This window comes from Rhea pennata, chromosome 3 (assembly GCF_028389875.1).
Source record: "Rhea pennata isolate bPtePen1 chromosome 3, bPtePen1.pri, whole genome shotgun sequence".
NCBI classification, from domain to species: domain Eukaryota; kingdom Metazoa; phylum Chordata; class Aves; order Rheiformes; family Rheidae; genus Rhea; species Rhea pennata.
In genome coordinates, this window is record NC_084665.1 from 52,528,581 (window position 1) to 52,554,034 (window position 25,454).

At 34.0% G+C, this 25,454-nt stretch overlaps 1 protein-coding gene across 1 annotated transcript in view; it reads right to left on the bottom strand.

Moving 5' to 3' along the window:
• The window catches only part of PACRG (parkin coregulated), a 265,771-nt gene that overhangs the window by 105,304 nt on the left and 135,013 nt on the right, over positions 1-25,454 (bottom strand). Inside the window, exon 4 of the mRNA XM_062572310.1 lies at positions 8,957-9,128. Coding sequence (XP_062428294.1) covers positions 8,957-9,128 — 172 coding nt within the window. The remainder of the gene's footprint in view (positions 1-8,956; positions 9,129-25,454) is intronic.

Genomic DNA, 25,454 nt, shown 5'->3' on the forward strand with positions numbered 1-25,454 from the left:
AACTGTGCTATAATGGTACTTATTGGAACTCTGAATGGTAACATTGACACTTATTTCTTCTGCATACTAGACAAATCACTTGGATATCTATCCCAGCCCCCACAATACAGCCACATCCTCTCCTCAGTTTGACACACATGACAAAAGACAGAATTTGGATCAAGAGATTGAGTGCCAGTGATGGATACGGTAGAACCAAATAGACTGCAGAACTTGAGCCTGAAGCCCTTCGAATTGTAAAAATCTGCAGCATGTGTTTGGAAAACACTTGTAAATATCAAAAGAAACTGCAGAACTGTTGTTGTTATTAAATATTTGGACTGTGGCATGCATAACAGTCAACCAGCTCCTGGCTTGACTATATTAGGCACTGTATAAACATTTAATTAGAGACAATTCCTGTCCCAAAGATATATCAATTTCAAACATATGTTTATTTTTTAAAAATCTGGTAACTATTTTCTGTGTACTACCATTGCTGCGGACCATTCTCCCACATGAATCAAAGAAAGAAAATTTTAATGCTGTGTATGTAATAAGTGCATTTCAAAGGTCTGAAAAGTGTCAGTGATATCTGGAGGTTACTAAAGCAACAGAAGTATGAAAGTACTAGTTTCCTTATATAGGAGTCAAGCAGCCCTTTCTAAAATCCTTAATATAGGGCAACTATATTTCTCTAAAGAATAAAACATGTAAAAAATCAAAATTATCCTAATTTGAAAGCACACTCGCTATTGCCTCTTGACCTAGAATTCTACTGTTAAGATGCAGATACTGACAACTAGAGCAGAACGAATGAACTGTTCTGCCTTTCACAGATACCTCTCCATTTGCTAATGGGTGTTAGGGGCTTTTCCTCCCTTAATTCTATATATTTCCCTTTTGCTCAGCATGCTATGAACTGTAGAATTCTGTTATGTAGCAACTTTTGAAAAAAATAATAAATTGACTCTGTTGCTTGGTGGTTCCAATGTTTTCTCCTTCAACGTTATCAGCTCAACAATTTTACCTGTGATGAGCCTGCACACACTTTTCCAGGAGATGCTCTGACCTGAATAAATTGGTCAATGCAAGAATATAATGAGGCATGTATTTCATACACATTTTAAATTCTCCTGCTAATGTTCGTTTTCAAACATATGTTTTCTGAAGTTCACCATAATAAAAGACAAATTGAAAAAATGTTATAGGATAAATATCTGATGTAAAAGCTCAGCCTCTGAGTAAGCTCAGTGTTTCTTCCATTCAAAAGCACAGTAACAATTATGAAATTTGAAAGTTTATTTGAAATACTGTGCATTTTTTGGAAGGTATTTCACAGTGTTGTGTATCAAAACTTGTTAGCAATGAGCTGATATATACCACCAATTCATTGACAACTGCAGTGAAAAACTGTTTCATTAAATTGCATTGACAATGTAAGCAAATTCAGAATTTTCTTTTGTTAATTTTAGCAGCAGAGACTTTCCTCCAGGTATGTGCTGCTTGCTTATTTATCAGTTTAGACAGAAGAAGCTTATATATGAAGCAATAGAAATGGCTGTTTTTAAAAGTTCAGATCTTTTCCTTGAGTAATGCTTCTATCATCTCAAAGAAAAAGACCTAGAAGCAAAATTAGTTGATGTTTTGTTTTTATCTGGCAGTTTGGAGAATCCTATCCCAGTTTCAGATGTCATCTGTAATAGAAACCACAGTTCTCATCTTTGGAATTCATAAATTTTGTAAGTGAGGAAACATGACCAAAATTCTGCCAGTATACAGTGGATCTTTTCCATAAAACAATGTATTTTCACTAAAAAGATCACTTCAGAAATTTCTTTCCCAGATTGAAAGTGTAGACTTAACAGAATCAAATTGTATTCTGCAAATTTCCATCTTTTACCTAAACACTAAAGTTTAGATATTCGTAGTTCAATTAAAATTATGTGATAATTTAATCCTGGTTAATCTGAGCTAACCTTTCATTATTTTTAATCCATTTTCCAAAGAGATCTGTGGATCTGTGTTTAGAAATGCACTGTCAGTTTCCATTTTCTATTTAGGTCTCAAAACCAAAAAGTAAAACCAGTTTAGTTAGCATTCATTTCTTTCCCCTCGTTTGTAAATGCACTTGTTTAGAAGATGCTCTGCCTAAAGCAGAACAACATACTTAGAGCAGATCTCCTGCAGGGCAATAAGTCCTCAGACTAAAGATACCGCTATTGTTGTGGCCTACTTGATCTTGTTGAGTTTAAAGCTCAAGAGTTTCTTTTCTTAGATTCACAGAGGCACAATATGAAGTATCCTCAAAACATAATTGATTAAACTGATATATGCTTATCTTAAACACCATTTCATCCAAAACTTTCCAAATGCATAACACTTAACTTCCTGACTGATATACTAAAAAATATTGTGCTAATTTTATAAAACAGTAACTAGGGCTCTGTTACAAAATAAAGAGTTTCTATCTAGAGCAAGCAAAAACCAAAATAACAATTTCATGTTCCTGTTTTTTAAGTCAGTTAAGCTCCTGATCCAATGTACAATACAGCTGTACAAGCACAACTGCAGTGATGATGTGCAGTAAGGTGATGGGAAGGAGGAATAGGGCACAAGGAAGCAAAACCTTCAGGCAGTTCTGTCACCAAAGAGTCTGTCCAGTAAAACCAAAGCCTAAGACACAGAAAAGGCTAAGATCCATCACTAGATTATTGATATTTGCAAGAAACATGAGGTAGCAGAGCATGAAGACAAAGTCAGAGCCTTTTTTTTAACTTTAATTGTATTTTTAATTGTACTGTTTCCCTTGATCAGCACCTGTAAAACCTCAACTCTTAACATTTGCCCGCAGAGTGCTATTAATTAGCATAAAGGTACAGCAAGGATAGTCCCTGAAACCTTCTTCTCAGTGGCTGTGCTAGCATACTGAGCTCCCATCCATCTCTAGCTGTGTATTCCTTCCCCTGTGCTGCCCTCAAGATACTAAACTGCTCAATGAAAACAGCCTTGTTATCAGTGAAGTGTGATACTCGTTTTAAAAAGGATTTGAGGAAGGATCTGGGGAACTGGAGACCAGTAATACTGACATCTATACTACAGCAATTAATAGAAAGTGTTGTAAATGTATTGTAGGTCCTTGAAGAAATAAAGATGAATGTGGACAGGAAAAGTCAGGTAACACAATTTTCTTAAATTTCTGAAATGTGTTGAATAAGATCCCTCACTGAAGGTTCTTGAAACACTTAACTGCCATAGTTTTCATAAAAATAAACAATTTTTTAGTGATAAGAAATGGGGGTAACAATAAATGGTCAGGTTCATAGAGGAAGGGGATCACTAGTAGAGAACTGCAGGAATCTGTGCTGAATTTCATGCTCTTCCGCAGATTTATAGGTGATTTGGAAGAAGTGGTTACTAGTGAGTGGAAAAATTTTCTTATGATATCAAGTTATTCCAGATGGCAAAGACATGGGACAGCTCTGAAGGGCTGCAGAAGATCTTTATAGTACTGAATAACTGGATGACAAAATGTGGATGAAATTCAGCATTAATAAATGTGACATCTGCGGAGAGGATAGTCCTAACTCCCACTTCAAAAATGAGAGAAGTTAATTGCAGATTTCACTTTCCAAACATGAGTGAGAATTATTTTTATGGAATGAGAAACACAGTTTCTCTTCATAGACAGGATTTACAGGAGTAATAATGAATATAATTTCTATACTATTTGAAACTTCTTGGAGTGACCAGTTTTGAGCTACAGAACCTAACATAAACCTACTAATTGCAATCACTTGTAGTATGTGATGAAGGCTATGGGAGATAAATGCTTCTATATTTGAGAATCAAGAATTAAAAAGAAGACATTTGCTTTCTATAAAAACATTTTAAGTCTATAAAGATAAGCCTGTTTACAATTAGTCTTCAGTCCCTGCTCTTAAGAACTAGGACTGATTCTTTAGAACAAAATTCAGTCAAGAGGAAGATAGAAGTTCTATTAAAGGTTTATTTTCTGTAGATGATAGGAAGCAATTTACATGATTTACAAAAAAGAAGAGAATATACAGTCCAGGGAGCCAGATTTATTGCATAAAAATATTTTAGCATTCTGTGAAAGAAGGAAGTATTTAACGAATATTAAATTGGAAAATATAGTGACGATATACGAGAAGAAATACAAATATAAATGTGCTTACAACAGCTGTTAGCAACAATTTAAACTTCACTCATCTAAATGCAACAGTGACCTTGATTTAATACTAAATATGGAATATCCACACTATTGTCAAAGACATCAATCCACATTTTAGATATCGATAGGATGTGGAGTAAAAGAAAATAGAAATCATTTTAATTTAGGAATTTATTAAACTATTAGCAAGGTGTCTGAAGGTCACATTGATGGAGGATTCTTCAGCCCATTTCTCTGTATCTAACTAACAAAAGATCTATTTTCCTTAAGGAAAATGAGCTTTCAATAAAGCTTAAGATATCCCTGATCTACTCTGCTGGAGAAGACATTTTTAAGACCACAGAAATAGCCTCAGAAAATAAAATTCCAATATTGTTTAAAATGGAGTTTATTCTTTTCTGACTCAGTCAGCAGTGTTGCTCTGCTGGCTGTAATTGTGAATAAACAATACTCCATCTTGGTCACATTTTAAGTAATTTTCTGTAATAAAGAGAGTTTAGTGCAAAGACTTGTGTTTTATTAATTTCTAGGCCCAAACTCAGATCACCTGCATGTCCATTTTAGGATTCATAACATGGAGTAGAAAAGGTTTCTGGCAAGGGTCTGGCAAGGATCCAAGATATCTAAGTGTTTAATTTCATATGATTTTCTTCATTAGCAAAGCTGTATTAAGAAGTTCCGATCTACTTGATCAGAATTGGAGTTGATCTTCTGATCTGCTCCAATTGCTTATTTTAACTCCAGTAATATTGCATACTATTTGTTCACCTGTGAAGCTATAAACTAGACCATTGAAATGATCTGCCTTTAAAATTAACTTCACTTTGGAAGGACTTTGTTTTTTTTTATTCATTTTTAATTTGGAATACATCAGTAAATCAGATTCTCAGAGGTGTTCCACAAAGTGCTGCACTAGCACAAGTCCGTGGCAGCGAAGTGGCTTGGCACCATGGGTGCGAAGGTGTTGGAACCTCTTACAGCTACCCTGACAGCAAAGAAAATGTAAAGGACACACAGTTACTATTAACGCAGAATAACAGGTGCCAGTGATAGGAAATTAGGTGCTTCCACCTGCTGAGTAGGATGTCCCTGATATTGTGCATAGAAAAATTGGAAAAGCTGTACCGAACTTGCTACCCCATTCAGTGTTTATGTTTGCATGTGCGTGTCCTGTTGAAGCTGGGGAATTCTGCAGTTTCTGCAGGAATCTAAGAATTGTGAAAGCCTAAGGAAGGCCAGCGAAAGGAATTACAGCTTCTATGACTTGTCACGTATTCTGGCAAATCTAGTATTACAAGCAGTCATTTGCCAGGAGAAAGATGTCAAAAGGAATTTTACATTCTCCTAATGATCAGACAGAATCTTTAACAGGACTTTTCCATTTGCAAACAAATACTAAAGACAATAGGCATCTCTCACCTCCATGCCCCCCTTTCTAGCTATTCTTGACTGTCTATAGACAACTTGAGGCAACAGGTTGGCTTTAATATAAAGCCGTTACTGAAAGCCACGGTGAGGCCAGACAGACTCTCCCGTTTCCTGAAAATAAGGAAAGTCTGATATGACTTACAGGTAGCTTTGCTTCCCACACCAGGGGTTTGTAAGATCTGTTCCTCTTTGCGCCACAGATATCGCTCGTGACATGGGGCAAAATTGGGCTCCTTCTACCTCTTTCCATCTCTATAGTGTGAAAACAATAATACAGCTCTTCCTGGCAAGGGAGAAGATATTCCACTGTATGTTGTGCATCAAAACTAATGTAATACTTCTACGAAGTACTTTATTCTTTGCAAACAATGGGTTTGCCTACATTTTCCGCGATATGGAGGGACAACTCTGAATTCCTTACACTGTATGATTTTTCATTTTTTAATTTTTAGTTGGATTTATTCTCTTGTAAGTTTGATGCACATAGGTAATTTGTTTTTCCTACTTTTTACACCATGGAATTGCTGTATATGTAAACTATTTTGTCATCATTTGTCACTGTAAGGTAAAATACATTTTGATTTTTCAAAAAAATCAAATATATTCTGAATATTATTCTTTTTGAGAAATCAATGCTTTTAACTTGTTATTTTCTTTTCTTGTTTTGAATTTCCCAAAAAAGTGTTTTTTCAATGTGAAAAATAAGGATTTGCAATTATATTTCAAATAAATTGCATATATCCATATTATTTTAATCTCACTCCAGCTGTCTTCAGAAAAAACGCCTGGACCTGTTAATTACAGTTATCTCCTTTTTGTTAGTCATTTCCTGTTTGCATAGCTGGAAGACAATTCATTGAAAGGATTTGGCTTACAATAACCCATATGTTCATTAAATAATATCATTTTAAACGTGTATACCATTCAAAAAGTGTTAATTTAAGGAAGAGCATGTGGCTTAGGGAAGAGGATGAATTTCACTTCATATCATTAAAATATAATAGAGAAATCTTTAATTTCAAAAGTCTTTAGAGAACAGCCCTTCGTTAGTATTTTCCTTTGATACATATGCAGGAGAGAAAACTGTTTTTAAAAGCATTCTACTTATAGAGTTATTCTTCTGTCTTTCTTTTATCCCATTCCTCTCTGTCTCACATATTCCCTTGCCTAACAATCAATTGGTTTGCTCTTTCACAGTAGAAATATGGTGGGGTCTAGAACAAGACTGGCTAATCAGATATAACTCACCCAGCAGGACACTTCAGAGACAGTAATATGTGTAAAACATAGCTGAGTTTATTGTGGATGCAGCCGAGTCACAGAAATATACAGCTCTGACTATACTGCTATATTACAGAGGCATAGAAAATTTTAAAACTCTTAGAGGCCTACACTTCCAGATTCCTTGAGATGACAGTATCATTTTTAACATTAATATGACTTTATTTAGGGAGAATTATCACTGATAATATTTAGAGTCTTCACACATTAAAGCCGAAAAAGACTTTTAAAATAAAAGAATAATCTGTGTGCGATAAAATACAAGAGAATCATCAACTAAATTTAACTAGTAGATTCGTGAATGTATTCCAGCAACCTAATTTATAATTCTGTTTAAAAGGCTATATATCAATTCGATATAAATATCTTTACTTATCAATCTCTTTCTAATATTAAAAGCTATGTAGAAGCTAAAGCTTGTAGGCAATCATTTTTAAGTTAGATTCAAGTTTCAGCAAGACTGTTAAATCCTATCCATGAAGCTATGAACATAATCTTGCAATCTTTTCTGAAGGAATTATTTCAGCTTTTTTGAAAGTTATGCTACTATAAATATATTTGGGTGTTGCCAATATCCAGATATGTTGCTTTTGAATATTGGAGATACAGATTTAAAGAAATTACATGATTCCTTTCTTTATGTATCCCCTTTTAGAAAAAAAACAGTAAGGTAGTTTTCATAACCTTTCATAGGTCTGAACTACCTTGCACTTGGCCCTTAGAGCACTCTGTTGCTTACAGAGTAACTGGGCATTTATTGCCAGTTACATATTCCTGTTGACAGTTTAAAAATCTACTAGTATGTTAAAATACAGATAATGATATCTCTAATTAATCTTTTTAAAAGGAGAATAAAGCGAAGAAAAGAAAAACAGTTCTGATTCTTCCAACAAAAATACTTCAGTATTACAGACTCCAAACTATATTCTCTTTTCTTTGTTCCCAAAATTCAGTCTGACTTTATTCATTCTGTATCACAAATACAACAACTTGGTTTTGTTCTGTATTAGCATGAATTCTGACTCACCTGCAGAACATAAGCCTGAGCAAAGACTTGACCAAAAATAGGCCTGACCTGCTAACCAAAGATAAAATAGAAGCCATCTTTAAAACACATGGGCAATGTACCTGATGATTACATTATTGCAACTGGTAAATTGAATGGATGCTAACTGGCACAGAATAGTATTAGTCAATCCTATTAATTCCATAGTCTCCAAAAAAAAAAAAAAAAAAAAAAAAAGACTGCATCCAAATTGCCTATAGGGAATCATCCCCAGCCTTGGGGATAACTTAACTTGAAAATCATCTCCAACACTAGTTAGCATGGCTAAAAACCACATCAGAGACCATTCTAAGAATTAATATCTTCCAGTGTCCAGGAATGTAGCATGACACTGTCTAATTTGTTAGTGTAGGTGTAGCACACAGATGTAAAAATCATAATGCCTAACTGGAGAAGGATGATGGTTCAGAATAACAGCTACTCAAGACATGACCTAAAGAAACAGGAAAGGGCAAAACAATGTAACTGAAAGAGAGTTTTATTAGCATTACGCCCACAGACACATCATTTGTTACCTTTCACATAACTTTTCCATTAAAAATATTTCGAATGTAAAAAAGCTTCAAAGTCAATATATTTTTTAAAATAATAAAATTTTAATTACAGCTTTCATCAGTGAGGCAAAACTCTCAATTTGTGTGTGTGTGCGTGTGTGCGTGTGTGCGCACACGCATGGTGTTTTCTCCTTTCAGCTAAATCATGGATTTATATAACCAATATACACAAAGCTGATAAGAATATGTTACATCACGCTTCCAAAGACCAAGAGTCGCTTTATTATATGAAAAATACTAATGAGATAGTCTATTTTCTTGGGATTACTGCACATATCAGGTGATTGAAGGCATAAGCCTTCTGGCCTCATACCTTACAATTTACTCAGGTTAGCAATAATCTCCATGAAACGCACAGCCTGTCTTTTTTTATTGCTTAATTAGCAACTTGTCAAAAAGCTACACTATATAAATTCAATTTTAGGGTTTTTTTTTTCCCACATGTTCACTTACTTTTTATTGGGATAATGAGCTGAGGAATGACAGGAAGAATCTTGTTTCCACCATGTTCCAGCATGTCATGGATTCCTTGCCGAGCAAAAAACTCATATGGAAATGCCATTTCAGTAAGCCCATCAAAAAACAAAGGCAGATAATAATGATAGTCCAGTTTCTCAATCTCTACCTGAAAATACAAAATAAATAAAGAGATGCAATTTAATAAAAGCTAATGTAACGTGATCAGACCAATAGACATTTCATGCCATCCATATAGGTGTGTTTAGTAAACAATAATTCATTTTGTATTGTTGTATAATATGAAGTCTCAATATAGTTTGTGGTCTAATTTCTGTACTGCTCGGCTCAGTCTTTGGTTAGACAATGTTAGAGATTCAAATATCTGAAATTAGCATTTGAGAGCTTTCTAGTAAGTCAATATCAGAATCTGATAACCTTACTTATGCACCTTACTTTGCAAGTTCCCCATTGGAATTAATCAAACTATTTTCAGAATTAAGTTCTGTTTATTCCAGTAACAGAGGAAAACCAGATCTTTATATATTCACTTGGTTGCTTGAAAGATAGTAAGAAGAAGAATATTGTAATCAACAAAAATCCAGCACTGTACAAATATCAGTACTGGTACAGAATTCCCAACTTCCCAGAATAATGACCTTTTATCTGCTATTGATTTCAGAGCAGAATTTCAAAGAAAAAAAAACATCTCTCTCTTTCGGTCTCTAATGTGAAAAAAGACAGAGAAATTAGACATTTGATTTCCTATAGGATGGTTTCTCCAATCCTAAAGTACGAAAGTGTGCTGATTCAGCTATGTACCATCCCAAATTATAGACTTTTCAAGGATTTTGCACTCTATCTTCCTGTTTCTTTCTTCTATCACTCAGCAGTCGGCTGTTATATGCACTTAGGAGCATGGAGAGAATCAGCGGCTGGTTGCTTTCTGCCTATCAGAGCTCTGAATATAGCTAAGAAGTGACTCAACCACAAAGCGCTTTCTCAGAAGAGAATGCGATCCTCAAAATCACTTAGACACCTATCTATATCTTTAGGCACCCACCTCTGTCTTTAAAACACCACTGCTTATTTGCTATCCTACTTTTCCACTGAAAATATATTGCAGAATTGAGTAGAGGCTTCTTTCTTCACAGTTAACAAGCTTTCTCACATAGACCCAGCTGAAGCTACAAATATCCTAAAGCAAATTTCTCAGATTATTCTTGAGATAACTGAGAAGTGTAAAACCCAAGTTCAATTACTGGCTGCTTTATTTGGGGCTTTTCTTCCACAGTTTAGATGAAAAGCTGATTATTGGCCACAGATGAAAAGCTGGATATTTGTTTAACCTGAGAAATTTGCTTTAGGATGTTCAGATGTTACAACTATAAGACATTTGGCAAGTAGAAGACACATTCTTTGCTTGCCACCAAGACTAATATTCCTCCCTGTTGCCTCTGAGCAGATCTGAACCCAAGTCTTGCAAAACTCAGCTGACTGGACCACTTCCAACTTCCCTGTTGGAGCAGATCCATATATTATAAATGAATATTAATTGGAAGAGATAATTGAAATTATGTCTTTTACATTTTCTATGACTATCTTACTACTGGTAGCTGTAAAGCCAATTACATACTTACACAATCTCACACATTGTTTATCTTTAACAAGAGATTAAAAAGAACCATTGGGCAATACCCATTCACCTACACACATGAATTATTACCTACACACAGGGAAATCAAGTCCCTGTACTGAACCCTATGGAAGAAGAAAAAAATGAAATCCACATTTCCTAGAAGAGGACTCAAAATATCATATATGATGGTTTGATCTTTTTTGTTTGCTTGCTTTTCACAAAGAAATATTAAACTCATGAGAAAGTTCAAAAATAACAGTCCCAAGCAACCACATATAAAGAAAGACCTTTACAAGAGGAGAATCAGAACTTATTTAAATTCTATTAAATTATGTTTTTTCTATTTCTTGAACATGCTACAGAATATGTTTGTGAGCTGGTAAAAGAAATGTGCCCTCATAGTCATGGAGAACAGAAGGAGGCAATATAGCAACTACAGACTTCTGGTGACAAACTTGACTCTGAGGCCAAATTATTCACTGTAGATACAAACCCGCATCAAGTAAAAAACAGTCAGGTGATCAAAAATACATTTACCAAAAAGCAGGATGAAGAATCAGCAAGTTATTCTCAGGGCACTAAGGATCCCCCCCCCAATCCCTCACCCCTGCTGCCCCTGCTGCCCCGGAGCCCTGTGCCCTAGCGGCCAGGCCTGACCCAGCCCCACCAGCAGCCATCGCAATCGCTGCTGCCTGACAACTATTTCTATCCTCTGTCAATAGGACTTAGGCTTTACTGCTTCAATTTTTTTCTTTTTATATTTTTGTAGTTTATAATTATTAGATTGCAATTTTTTGTTATGAATTGTCAATGTGCTACTACCAGAAAATTGGAAGCAATCTACAACAGCTACTTGTTTCTAGGGTAAAATTAGAAGTGAAAATGAGATATACAATCAGTAATGTTTTTAAAAAACTGAATTCCCTATGTGGATTTGTGATAGATCTTTCAAACTGGAGAATTTTTCCCTGGAAAAACGTTCTTTTTGGATAAACATCCTTGCATCAGAATTTGCAAGTATTTTCCTCAAAACACATATCAAAATTCCTTATTTCTTTTCTCTCTCTCTCTCTACTACATCTCCTCTAGTCTGTATATACCAATTACTTTTTTTTTTCTTAAAGATGTTTAAATGCTGAGCAATTGTTCTCAGTTCTTTACTCTCAGAATCTGCATTTTCTATTTCAGGCACAAAGAAGGCTTATGTGTTCAAAAGCTTCTATTTTTTCTAGTGACAAAACCTGATCAATAGAAGATATTACTGCTATCTAAAAACATCGTTTAACATTTGGGCATTACATATACATCTGAATGATATGTAAACTTTAAGAGGAACATGATTTCTGGGTGTAAAAATAGGAACTTGAATTTTACATGACATAAAAGTCTGATTTTGAAACAAAATCTCTAAAATACAGGTATTACAAGCTGTAGAGGATCCAGCATTTGCGTGTAGTCCTTACTGCTTATTAGTTCTGAACCCATCAGTGTTGGCAACTGGTATTGCTCTGAAAAGAACTCTGATTTCTGTCTCATTTCTTGAAGTGTCAGCTGTCCAAGTATACAGCCAATTTTACTTAGCATTTTGTGCTCTATAATAACTCCTACAATATGGAAGCCAGAAATATTTTGCCTTATATTCTACTGCATGAAACCTTTTCCTTCTGTGTTTATTATTTAGCTTTCCAAAGTGGCTATTATACAGCTGTTCTGAGAAAAATGTGATTTTTTTTTGTTTACACCCACAAAATTCTTTGTTAATTTCATTTCCACCCACAAAAAATGCTGATTAAGGCTCAAATTTTTGGCAAAACTTACCCACAACTGACAGCAACACTGCAATGGATTTCAACGAATAAATCTCACAGTAATTATTCTGAACCTCTATACTAGTGTTTTTTGATGTAAGAACCAACCTAATAAAAATATATAAAAAGTAGCCAACCCAATAAAAATTAGATTACTGTAAAAAATGATCACACAACGAAAGCAGCTGTACTAGAATCAGTAAGAATGTGCACATTTCACAAAACTTACATGACAGTTGTATGTACTAAAGTAGTCCTAGGTGAAAAATAAACAGTATTTCATCTGTACTTTTTGTTTTGCCAACATATACAATAAATCAATGCCCAGCAAGATGTGAGTAAAATAATGGCCATATCACAATTAGAAATAATCTGTCCAGTAGCAAATCTGTTCCTATGAAGGAGTGAAAGGCGAGAGGCAAGTCTGCTGAGATAATGAGAAGCCAGGCAAAGAGCCTACGCAGTAAACAGTAAAAAGAAGCTTCTTGGCTAATCTGCCCATTAAATGATGAAAGCAAACTATCTGAGAGAACTCAAGGTACAGAGGTTTGACAATAAAGATATCCTCGGCCTTCCTTAAACAATCATACTTAAAGTAATCTGATAATCTATAAAGTAAACAGGAATTTTAGAACCTGGTGTTTAAGGTATATAAACAAATTAATTTTCCATACCATTTCACACAGTTAAACTCAATTGACCATATAATACCAAGTTTTAGATGTAATGATTATCCAAAAATAGGACTAGATGTCCTAAAAACATTAACTGTTTACAAACTGATTTATTTTTATCTAAGGAATTATATATTAGAATAAGCTCTGGAATTGTTGCTTTGAAAAGGACAAACAATTTTAGCAAAGCAAGAGTAATTCTTTTTAAGATTTGTTTTCCATTCTGTACCACCTACATTTGAAAACTTCCAGCTATTTCCTCTCTTGTTTTCTAAGTTCATGGAAAGAGAAAAGCAGAAGCACTCCTGAATATCCCCAATTTTGAACTTCTTTTCTAATTTTTTTTTCAAGATTGCGCTGAACATTTTCTAACTGTAGTCAAGATGAAGCCTTGTTTTTGGTTTCTTACTGGTAGTAGCTTTGTCACTTGATCCACAATGGGATGCTAGCTTTAATTGTCACTATGGAGTAACTAATGCTCATTAACACTACCTAGACGTAATCAAATACAACTTTTAATATGGTAACTTACCATATGGCCTTTATTGTTCAAAATCCAATTTTGCTGTTTTATTTAGTATATTTTTTCCTTATAAGTTTTCTAGCAATAAATTGTTCTGTATTTCAGTCTGCTGCAGTTAACCTTTTAATAGGCTTATACTACAAAGATTCTCTACTGAAAGAGTTTTAGTTTAAATTATTGCATTCTACCTAAAAAAGTAACAGAAGTTGTGCCTATACTTTGCATCCCATAATAAAAGTATAAAGTACCTATCTTAAAACAAGTGGAAGACAAAAGATTATTGAACTTTAAGAGAAACAGATAATGGCAAAGGGGAAAATAGACAGAGACTCTAACAGAAATCTTTGTAACTCAGTAAAACTGAATTTAGAGCCTTATCTATATTTTGTAAATATTTGCGTCATACAAGAAGTTAAATGACTAATGAATATAGTTGCTTTACATGGATAAATTAAAGGAATAAGCAACAAAACTTTGGGAGTATTACTGTACTGGGCACCTGAATTCAACTCTGACACATCAAATATTGCTTTTTGTAAAAAAGAAAAAATACAGAAATTTTACAAAGATAATCATATTCAATTTAATTTCTTCCCTATTGCCTTCATGTTAATAACAACAGTAATGCTGTCATAAATAAAAATAATTGGTAAATGCTAGGGAGAATATTGTTCTATTGTATTTTATGTAACAAAGTATAGTTCATTTTTCTATCATATTTTTTATACCTTGATGACCTATTGCTCCTTTAAATGAAATTTGAACACAATAAAATTTAAGTCTAAGAGTCTAAGGAGAAGAGTATGATATGAAAGAGTTCACAACTGTGATGCATACTTAGAAAGTAAAGTAAATATATTCTAAATGCTTTTCCTTTTCTCTTCGCTAGCTCAGGGGCATATAACTATCCTACATGCACCTTCAAAATGAAGCAATACGAACCCTTATTCCCACAGACTAATTGACCCTGTTGCCTCCCTCTCTCACCTTTCTGCTGTTTTGTCTCAGCTGAGACTGCTTTCAAATCCACGTGGATTCTTTTCCAATTATGGGCGACATTCATAGCAAAATGTGTCTACTTTCTTCTGGCTCTGGCTTGAGCCACATGAATGAGAAGCATGGCTAAACAGAAATTATTTGCAAGATGGTAAGACTTATCTACTTATTCATAATCCACTGTGAACACCAATGCCTGGAGTTGGATAAAGACCTCTGTAATACTACTGAGAAAACAAATACCCAAACATACGTCATTACAGCAGACATTGCACGGATACCATTTGCAGAACAATTGCTACTAGTAATGCTGAGGCCCAGATAGTGTAGTCGTGCTACCTGGATTTAGATTTTATAAATATACACTTTGCTGAGGATACAGAACAAGCAGGTCTTGCCAGTGTAGAAGAGGGTCAGAGTATCATACAGGAGAAACAGGATGACCAGAAAGTCTGGATTTAAGCCTAGCAGTACAACATGCAATGCTAAAATGATAGACTAAGAATTCCTGCTACAGTATAGAAGTTCATCAGTATGATTTAGTAAGACAGGGAATAGACTTGAGCAGACTAATTAATCATTATGAGACACCAATATGATGCAGATATGAAAAGGGCAAATATGATCTAAAATATATCAGATATTTCCAGGATAGATAGGGAAGCATTAATGTTATTATACAAGGCACTGGTGAGAGCTCAACCGTTATTATCATCAATTTGCCTAATATAGGACATCTCGATTTTGTTCCCACTAATTCTTCGGTGGAAATAACAGACATGTAAGATACATAAGATACCCAATACTTAAAAAGGAAATCAAATACTTTTTAACTTATTATTGTTTATTTGGGGTTTGATTAGATCAGATTCTGAATCAATATCTGATTCTGATATCTGAATCAATTGTCTTCTAAAAAGGCATGCAAAATGTATTATTATTCTAATAATACAAATAGCTACAGACTATGCTTAAAGGATTGCTTTCTATTAATTGATGGATGGCATTATGAACAGAAGCCAAATGCACCCTGAGAAAAGCATTCTGTAAACATCAGTCAGATAAATGTGTAATGTATTCAAGAATTGAGTGAAGCAAATAATGGGCCATGCTATTATCTCAGTAGCAGGAAAAAAAAAAAAAAAAAAAAACTCTCCACTACCTCAGACTGTTTCTTTTTCTTTTTATAGTCTTCTTGCTGCTCATAGACTTGTTAGGCATATCCAATTGTCCCATGTTTTTTCTTTACACAACTTACGAACATGTTGCAAGAGTTCCACAAGTATGATAAATATGAAACTTTAGATTAGGACATAAATAATAACTGACTTTGACTTGAAGAGATGCTTTATTATTTACCTACATTTTGCTAATCTCTTTCATTTGTAATTGCCTAATATGAGCTTTACATGATGTGTAAAAATAACTGGCATTTATAACAATCACACAGTGTTTTATATATAATACATGCATACTGTGGCAGGTGAATTGGAATGAATGGCTCATCAGAGGACCACAGCCCCCAGTAAGATTAAGTTCCACCTTCATCTGTGACATCTGTGACTCCTCCACCACTGCACTTGGACAGCAGTGAGGAGCAGAGGGCAGAATCCATCCCATCACTATAGAATACAGGAATAATTATAATTGTGAAGTAGAAACTTTCAATTTTGCAAGCATTTAATTAGGCACAAGGGGATACCTCCTCTCTGAAAAGGGAAGCAAAGAGGAAAACAGTGTCCCAGTAATAGGCAAGAAGAGGAAGCTTTGTTTTTTGCCTCTTGCACATTCGCCTGTCACTGTGGAGATTAATTCCCTCCTCTCCATGGCAGAACCTGAAATCAGTAGGACAGTAAGGAGGTGGCTGCAGGCCTCTCCCACTATCCTTTTTACACAGACATGTTGATCTTGGTTTATCTACTTTGAGCAACATGGAGTTCATTTTAAATTGTGTTAGAAGCATATGGATCAGTTTGTCCATCCCAACACAACACATACAATGCAGCATCTCAGTACAGAACTTATTTAAAATTTACTTTATAGAAAAAAAAGGTTTCCCTCAAAGAATTTTTGCTACCATTTTAATAACATGAAATATAACATTGTATTTTAATTTTCAGGAATTAATTATTAAGGTAAATCAGGAGAGAATATTAACTTATTCAATGCCATTCTGAAAGCTAGTGCCCAAGCAATTGTTTTCTTATTTTTTAGTATGCACTTCTGTTTCCTATGCCAATTTTTCATGTAAAGCTGTCTGTCAAATAAGCTTGACTTTTTTGGTTTACATGAAAATAACATAAAAACAACAAAAAAAAATACAGGTAAGAGGAAACACTGGGATAAAGCCACACAGAAAAAAGTGTTCATAGGCAAAATTAAAAACAACTATCTGAAGATTAATATTGTTTGAATAATTAAGCCATAGCATAAAATATCAGGAGATCTTTTTCAGTGCAATGCTAACTAATATTGCCCATCTACGCAATTAAGTTTAAGACATACAAATAGTGACACATTGGCAATTTTATGGCTTTAGAAATTGAGGAAGCTTTTAAACACATCTTTATGCATTAGCATTTGCATATTGATTCACAATACTTTCCTTTGAATATAATAAAAATGAAGAAACAAAACAGCTCAAAGGCAAATTATAAGAGTGATTTTTCTAAGGAGTTCTGCATTAGCCTGTTCCTACTACCTTCTGAGTCTTGACATTTATCTCTAAATAGGAAAGAAGGTAGAAATGCCATAATAAATAGAATAAAAATAGTGGTAGTCTGATCACTCTCCTCATCAGGAAAAGAAAAAGAGACATTTCTGCAAATGATTTAAGGTGAGTCTTCATTAATATTTTACTTTGGAGCAACTGTGCAATTACAAAGTGAATCCAAAGAGAGAATAGCATTTTGTGTAGAGCTAATGCACTTTTGTATATAGATGTGATTGAGCTATTTCTTTATTTCATTATTTTTTTCTGAAAAAGTAAAAGGATTGCTGATAGCTTTCTGTAGGAAAAGCTATCTTGCTCACAAATTCAAAAACTCACTATGGGACAGTTTTGAGAGGTATCAGAAAAAAGAATATTATGGCTAACATATGCCTATTCCAATATGCATTAATATTTTTAGTGTTTCTTTCCTATACAACTAACATAGGAAAACTCTTCCCACACATTTTATGGCTCTATGGAGATGTAACTACATATTTGGGGATATCTTTGTTATTATGCATTATACAAAACAGAAATGAAGACACAATCCTCTCAGTAAATTCACAGTCTATTCACTCATTTCCTATTAATTAATCTTATTGATTTCACACCGCATTTGCAAAATTCTCTTAATGAGAACAACCTACTTTTCAGGTTGATTTTTTAAAGAGATCTATACTTCTCAGAAGTGTAATCAGAATCCTAAATGTACAAGAGCCCAGCGACTCAGCTGGTAGTTTCACAAGTTTAGCAAGTATTGAGAAGCTAATGCCTTATAATGAAAGGTTTTATATATCTCTTGTTTTTCTAAAACAGTGTTGCTAAGACAGAACAGCAATCTGTGGACTGTACTCTGCAGATCTGGCTTGTTGAAAGCAACCTAAGAGATGGTTTTAAGAGTTAACAGAATAATAGATAAAGGATATCTGGCTCTGTAGATATTGAATTAGGATTTCAAAAAGCTTTCAATAGAGTCCTTTCCAGAAGATTATTAAGTTAACCTAGTAGCCACAGGAGGCAAGATGAAGTCCTTTCATGAATTAAAAGCCAGTTACAGTAGAAGAAACAAAAAGGCTAATGGTGGAGTGCCCTGGGGATTAGTAGCAGAAATGATTCTGCTTCTTATGTTATCAGAGACCACAATAATTTAAAATTAAAAGTATTATTCAGAATGATAGCAATTATGGATTATTGCAAATAATTGAAACTGGTTGACAAGATGAAGTGATTTACCACTGTTGTGAAAGATAGAATGCAAGGTAGAAAAGTAAAAACTATAAACTATTTTTACAGCTTATAATACTGCAGCTTCTGGTAAGCTCATTGATCAATATTAAGGCCTAACATGCTGGTAATTGTGCAGACATAAAGAAAAGATGGTCCTTCTTTCAAAGAGGTGCACTCAATGGTCTGTTCTGATTTCTAGAAAGCCTTACCTAAAGCAAAGATCAATAATATAGGCAGTATTAAGAAGAATTACATTCTAATACGCATATTTTCTTGAGTAAAGGTTTTTAAAATCACAAAAGCAAGGAACAGTTTTGATTTTTGTAATAGTCTTCTCTAATTGTTACCATCTTGAATCTTCTGTAAGCCATATAACTTTCTATGGCTTCTGGAATGCCATTCCGTAAGAAGACTTAAAGAGATACAAACAGTGCCAGCCAAAGAAGGATGATAAAAAGATTTTTATGGACTCTAAAGCACTCTTCTCCAAGAGCTGCAGGGGAAAAGTTCATTAAGTTCATGTAAAAAATTAAGTTTATCTGGGAAGAAAGTAAGGACAGTGAGGACAGTTCTCTGTCTTTAGGTCTGGAGCTTCTTTTATGAGCCTGGCGCTGCCTTGTCTATTAATGGGATGAGTCTTGCAGAAGGGGAGTTTGCCACAAAAGCATCAGTGAGATGAAGCCATCCTCTTGTGAGCCATTCTGGTTGCATTACTGCTGTATCACCGCTGCAAGGCCGAATTAGGAGTTCTTGACTGGAGCTGGGACATCACTACGAGGAGTACACCTGAAGAGGAGTGCTACTCATTGACAAGCAACTTCACCTAGTTGCTTATTTCAAATTTTGTATGAATTTAAGTTGGCTACTTTTGGTTACAACTCTTCCATCATTAATTCAATGGACACACATAACCTCGTATGTACTACAATATCTTAAAAACATTTAATAAAATCCAAGTGATTTACAGTATGGATTCAGACGAGGCAGTAATTTGTCATAGCAAAACATATTACATCGTATACAGCAATGCAAGCCACATTTCTACTGTCAGTACATTTGCTGAACTAATTTGTGAAAGGAACTGAAGACAAAGGCAAAGATACCAGTTTAAAAATCAAAACTCTGACATCTACATTCAGTATTTTGCCAGATCTAAACTATTCCATTTTAAAAATCAAGTAACAAATGCAACTTAAATACACAGACTAGTGGACATTCATCCACTTCCTAAGAGCTCTAGCGTAAGTCTTTTAAATGAACTTTACTTCCATACTGATTAAGCTTATTTGCAAAGCAAATCAGTTTAAAGGTGGCCCAATTGCTCTTGACCTCTAATCAGTAAATCTGTAGAGCTTATTGAGACCTATTGGGTTCATTAATATAACTAAGTAACAAACTAATTTTCAACTCAGTTGCAGAAACTGCTGTTGTTAGCACCCAACACATTTTGCTCAGTATACATATTTAATAGTAAATAATGTAAAAAGGTATTATAATAATTTTTTAATACTAGACCAATACTGTATATGGTAAAATTGTTTTTACAAGGGTGGATACATTTACTGAGAGAAATCACTTTTCCATTACAGTGAAGTAAGGAATGAGTAAAAAATGTCTGTCCTATCTTGTGGCTGCCCCAGAGCTACAAGAACTAGGTTCAGCTCTGTAATGATTAACAGTATCTCTTAAAGCAGAGAACCTTGGTCAACTTAATGATCTTTAAGACCAAAGGGTGACAGAAAACCAAGGGATTTTCAAAGAGTGCAAAGAAGCTGTAAGGGCTCTCTGGTATATATATTGACAAAGCCATTGGGTAACACACTGTCTTCACAGTTTCTGAAAGCTATCCCCCAACTTTTAAAGCAAACAGTGATTTAGACGCACATCCGTTTGAGAATCACTTCCATTAGCCCAATAGGCACATTTAGTTCAGCTCTCTACTCGTGATGATGATACTCCTTCCCAGGTCCAGATATTGAAATGTATAGGGACACACCATAAATGCTGTAAATGTAGGCCAGAAACTCTAGTTTCTTACTAACAAATAAAAGTTCTTCAATCAAAACTTCTTTAAAAAAGTTGGAGCAACCAGGGTCACAGTATGTGAATCCTCACTAACTGCAGGACTAATAATAAGAGAGGAAAAACAACACTTTCTCATTGTTAGTGTGTCTGGGAAGGAGCTTGCACCAAGAACAGTTTTGGAACAGACGGATTGTCTAAGAAGAGGCCAACCACAAGAAACTCTTTGTCCCATTGCCTCCAAGAGTCCTAGAAGATGGCTCTGAAATCATTTTGCACTTTTCAGTCATTGTATGATGGAATGAAACACATTAGACAATATGCTTGCAATGGTGAAAGCTCATAGAGGAAAACTGTAGAAGGGTAAATCAAATATTGAATGAACTGTTCCCAGAAATTGTCAGAGCCTCAAAAATCAAAGGGAATACTGCACCATCTGCTGGCTGATACCAAATATTATGGTGGCGATGTCCACTGTATTTCAAGAACAAACTATAAAACAAGAGAGCCAGGAGATTACTGTAAATTTCAAAGCCAAATTTTGGAACAAACATCTGTTTATCACGGAAAAGTTAAAAGCCTCTCCTTGTGAAACTCAATGCAGTTTCAAGTAAGTCAAAACTCAAGACTGGTACAAAACTTTCAGAACTGACAATTACAATATGGCTAATAAGTGTCTGCATGAACTGAATCTATATTTATAACTTAAAACAGACCAGGAGCTATCCTCTGACCCCAAGGTCCAGCAGTATGGCACCAGTCACTTCCATACAACTAAATTCTCTTAAAGTCTAAAACAGGGTAGTTGTCTTTAAATTGCATACCACAAATAGTCTTGGTATTTCCTTACAGAGAATCATGGATGAATGTTATCTAGGAGAACTCTAGACAAAACCATGCCAGGGGCCATACTAACTGCATACTGAGCATGACTATGTAAATGATCAAGGCCAAACCATGGGCCTGCTTAGTTCATCAAGAAAAATGTGGAACTGGAACTCAATATAACTTACACAAACTTAAGTGAAGTGCAGAACACAAAAATATTTGCAAAAACAAAAAAGAATGTTTGCTTAGGTAACTTTTTTCATAAATACATATCTGAACAAAAATATGTGAAGATGTGTATCATTGAAGAATATTAAGCAAGCTGAGTTGATTAGATAATATTACTCTCATAAAGTTAAAAATAACCCTATTTGCAAGGAGACTAATGTGGCATCTGGCATTAGTACTTGTGAATTGTGTCATTTAACACAACTCATACTCATGGTGACACTGAAGATGACATTTTGCAAGTGGAAAGAAGGCTTCCAATGAATTTCAGTCAATGACATTTACATGACTTTTGCTGATATTTTTTTGGAGCCTGTGTGTTGACAACAAATTCAACAGAAACTTAAATACATAAGTTACTTATTTGGTCTTTTGTGGACAATCATTTTTGGAAATATCTGTGATAACTTATGTAGCCATTTGGATTATGTATGCAGAGACACATGCCACCACAAAAGAAGTTTTCGTCAGACATCAGATACAATGTTCACATTATGAAAACTGAGTAACCTCATCCAAATCTGATAACTCAGCAACACTTTCTGAATTTGGTATCCATTTTGTATATTTAGGTAAACAAAAATGCAGCCCTTCAAAAGGGCCAACTATTGGTCAGACACTGACTTGAGATACTTGGATTTAGAAATTAGATGCAGTTTGGATTTAAAATTTTAAAATGTATGGTAATATTCAAGTTTTTATTTCATTAGATTAGAAAAAAAATAGACAGGGTGGGGTGGTTTTTCTTTTGCAATTTAAAATATAAAATTGCTATGTAAATTTGGACAACCCCAATGGCCATTTACCTAAATTCACATGAAATTTCTTACACTAAAATGTTTTATTCTTGCTTAGCTATTGAGTGAGTCAGTAAAGGATTATTTTCTAATCAAAACTGTGATGAGGAAACCCTGCTTAAAATGTCAAAGTATATGTCTTTTTCTCTTTGACATAATATATTTTATGTTCTTTAATTATACTTTTTTGTTTCTATGCTAAAATTATCTTGAATATTTATCTTCACAATATATAACATTTGTATATGACTTGTAATGCTGAAAATATACAATTTTATAAGAGAGTCTATATTATTGAGTGTCTAAATTTAAGAATGGAAAATAAAGTCATATATATATTTAGAAAGCACAAGGTACTTTAGAATAGTAGTACAAAGTATGTCATTTTACATTCTGATTTCTATGTAACTGATTACACATCAGCATTGCTGCCATGAGACATGCCAGCTTTGTTTCTATTGCATTAATATATATTTCTGATTTAATAGTGCTCTATATATTACTTGCAGAAACAAAGAAACAATTCAAAATTCCATTATGAAAGATACCAGTATTCTTTTTATATCCTATATTTTTTTTTCTAAAACATTTTGTGGAGCTAATTTGTAGGCATCTCTATATTACTAAACACATTGAATTCCATTAACTGGTCAAGCAGATGTTGTGGCAATGGTTGCCAATATAAAATCCTAACATACAAACCTGCATAGACAGTGAACTGAAGATAAGATTAATACATCAAATACATCAAATTCTCCCAGTAAACTTGAAACTTGTTCCTAATCACCTCCTTCTAAAAGCAGAAACTATTAAGAAAACAGTTAAATCTTAATGATTAAAAATATGCTCTTGCATTCTCAACTCAGAATTAAACTTATCTCCATAAAAAATGGTATAGACATTCAACTGCTACATGCTTCCCTCATATGCAGCCTGTTTGAGTTAGAGGATTAAGTGTACTCTAGCAGAAAGAAAGAAACATTTACTAAGGTTATTTAGTATACTAACAATCTGGGACAGCAATGCTTTAAATCTGAATCATTCACCGTATTGACACAAGAACTTTTTTTGTCACGCTAGATGAATCTGCATCTGAGGACTATAGAAAAAGAAAAATTTCTACAATAAGAGGCTTGGATCAATAACATCAGTATACTACAGCAATCATAGTTCTGGTTGATCTTTGATCTTTGGAAGCAACAAGTGCAAAGGAAATACATATTTGTGGACAGTAAACCACTCAAGTAAAATAACTATCAGTAAAATGATTGCTAGTACCCTGCTTTATTATCTCTTCAAACCTCAAGAATTACATTATACAAATCCAGTATCATACAGTACAGCAAGTCAGATTATATTACAGAAAATCATTGTCCAGTTCGTCTTTTTTATTCAATTTATCAGCAAAATATGAACTATTCCTTCCAGTATGTTGCAAACTGAATGTGAAACAAACAAGGTTTTTATAACATAGTTTTATATGTAACATAGCTAGACGAAATGAAATTAGGTCATTGTATTTTTAAACTGTCCTCGAAACCCTGACCTGAAGAGGTCAACACATCATGTTGTATCTAGCCATAAACTATAGTAATGATATGTGTTGCACACATTTATCCTTATACATTCACCTAATCCTTATACATTCACCTAATAAGATTTTTCATAGACACTTTTAAGTATTTTGTGTACTCTAGATTCACTAGAAATACTATTCTGTTTTTCCACTGACCAAGTAAACAAATAGCAAAAACTTTTATGAGTAGGAGACTTGCAAAATCACATTTATACATATGAACTGAAATGGCTAATTTCTTTCTTTTCAAACACTTTGTTGGCCACAGCTATATTCATTCACAGTTAAGTAGCATAAGTAAATAAGAAATTAGTAAGTCAGAAATAAAAATTAAACAAATTAAAAACAATGTTACATACAAAAGTAAGATTACAAGCTAAAAAAAGGCTACCTGGTTTCCACATCATAAGAAATACAACTGTATATGGGAGGGAGAAAGGAAGTTAATGTAGGCAAAATAAGTAATGGCCCTTCATTTGGGTTTCGTTGTTAAAAATTAAACACTCTTTGTTGGTCTGAACAAATCCCACTAAAGCAAGCAAAATGATTCTCATTAACTTCAGCAGCTTTGGGTCTAGCTCTGTACACAGAGAAAGACTATAACCTTGAGTCAAAATTCAGTCCCGGAACTGAGATTTCTAAATGCTATTCGCAGTCCTTCAGTATGTATAAGTCACTTGTTTGGCATGTCTTTCCCATATTGGACTAACTTGTCATATCAATACTCATGATTGGTTTATGTGGTTATATGGATTTGTGACCAGTTTCTAGCCATGTTCTCAGTTCTCAGGTCTTCTTTCCTTTTTAATTTAATGATTGTTAATGGGGTTGTAGAGGTTGGGGTAATCATTCTGATGTAGTCTGTAAAGGAAGAAGTAAGTAACTCTGAAAAGCAAAGACCGACAGCTAAGCTCTGGTCATTCTCCATTTAAATAATTTTTCTCAAATACAAATATCCACAAAGTCATTAAACTCTAACAATACGAATTCCTCAAAAATATGCTAAGTAATGTGATAGTCTGTCTTTTTTTTAAAGTAATCTTTAAAATAAAGTTAATTTGACAGTAAAGACAGTAAAGAGTAGAAAAGCTGACTTCTACAGTACACTTTCTAATGGACAGACGAGAAAGATAGTAGTATGGTATCTGACAGCTAACTATAGTTAGTTGAGAAATTAGAATTTTTCATTGAACACAGGAATATCCCAGGTATGCTTTGACACAGAAATATATGTGAAAGCCCGACTCCTCAAAATAGATGAATATACCACAGAAATCTGCCAATAGAGTTGCTGTAAATTCAGATACTGCTAATATCACCAGCTGCAGAAGCTTCAAAAATACTAGCTTTATTAATATCTTCTAATCAAAGAATAATGTGAATAAGTTGCCATATAATCAGACTTGGGTATAATGTGTTAAAAATTGTTCCTTGGCAAAATAATTCAAAGACAATACATAGGAG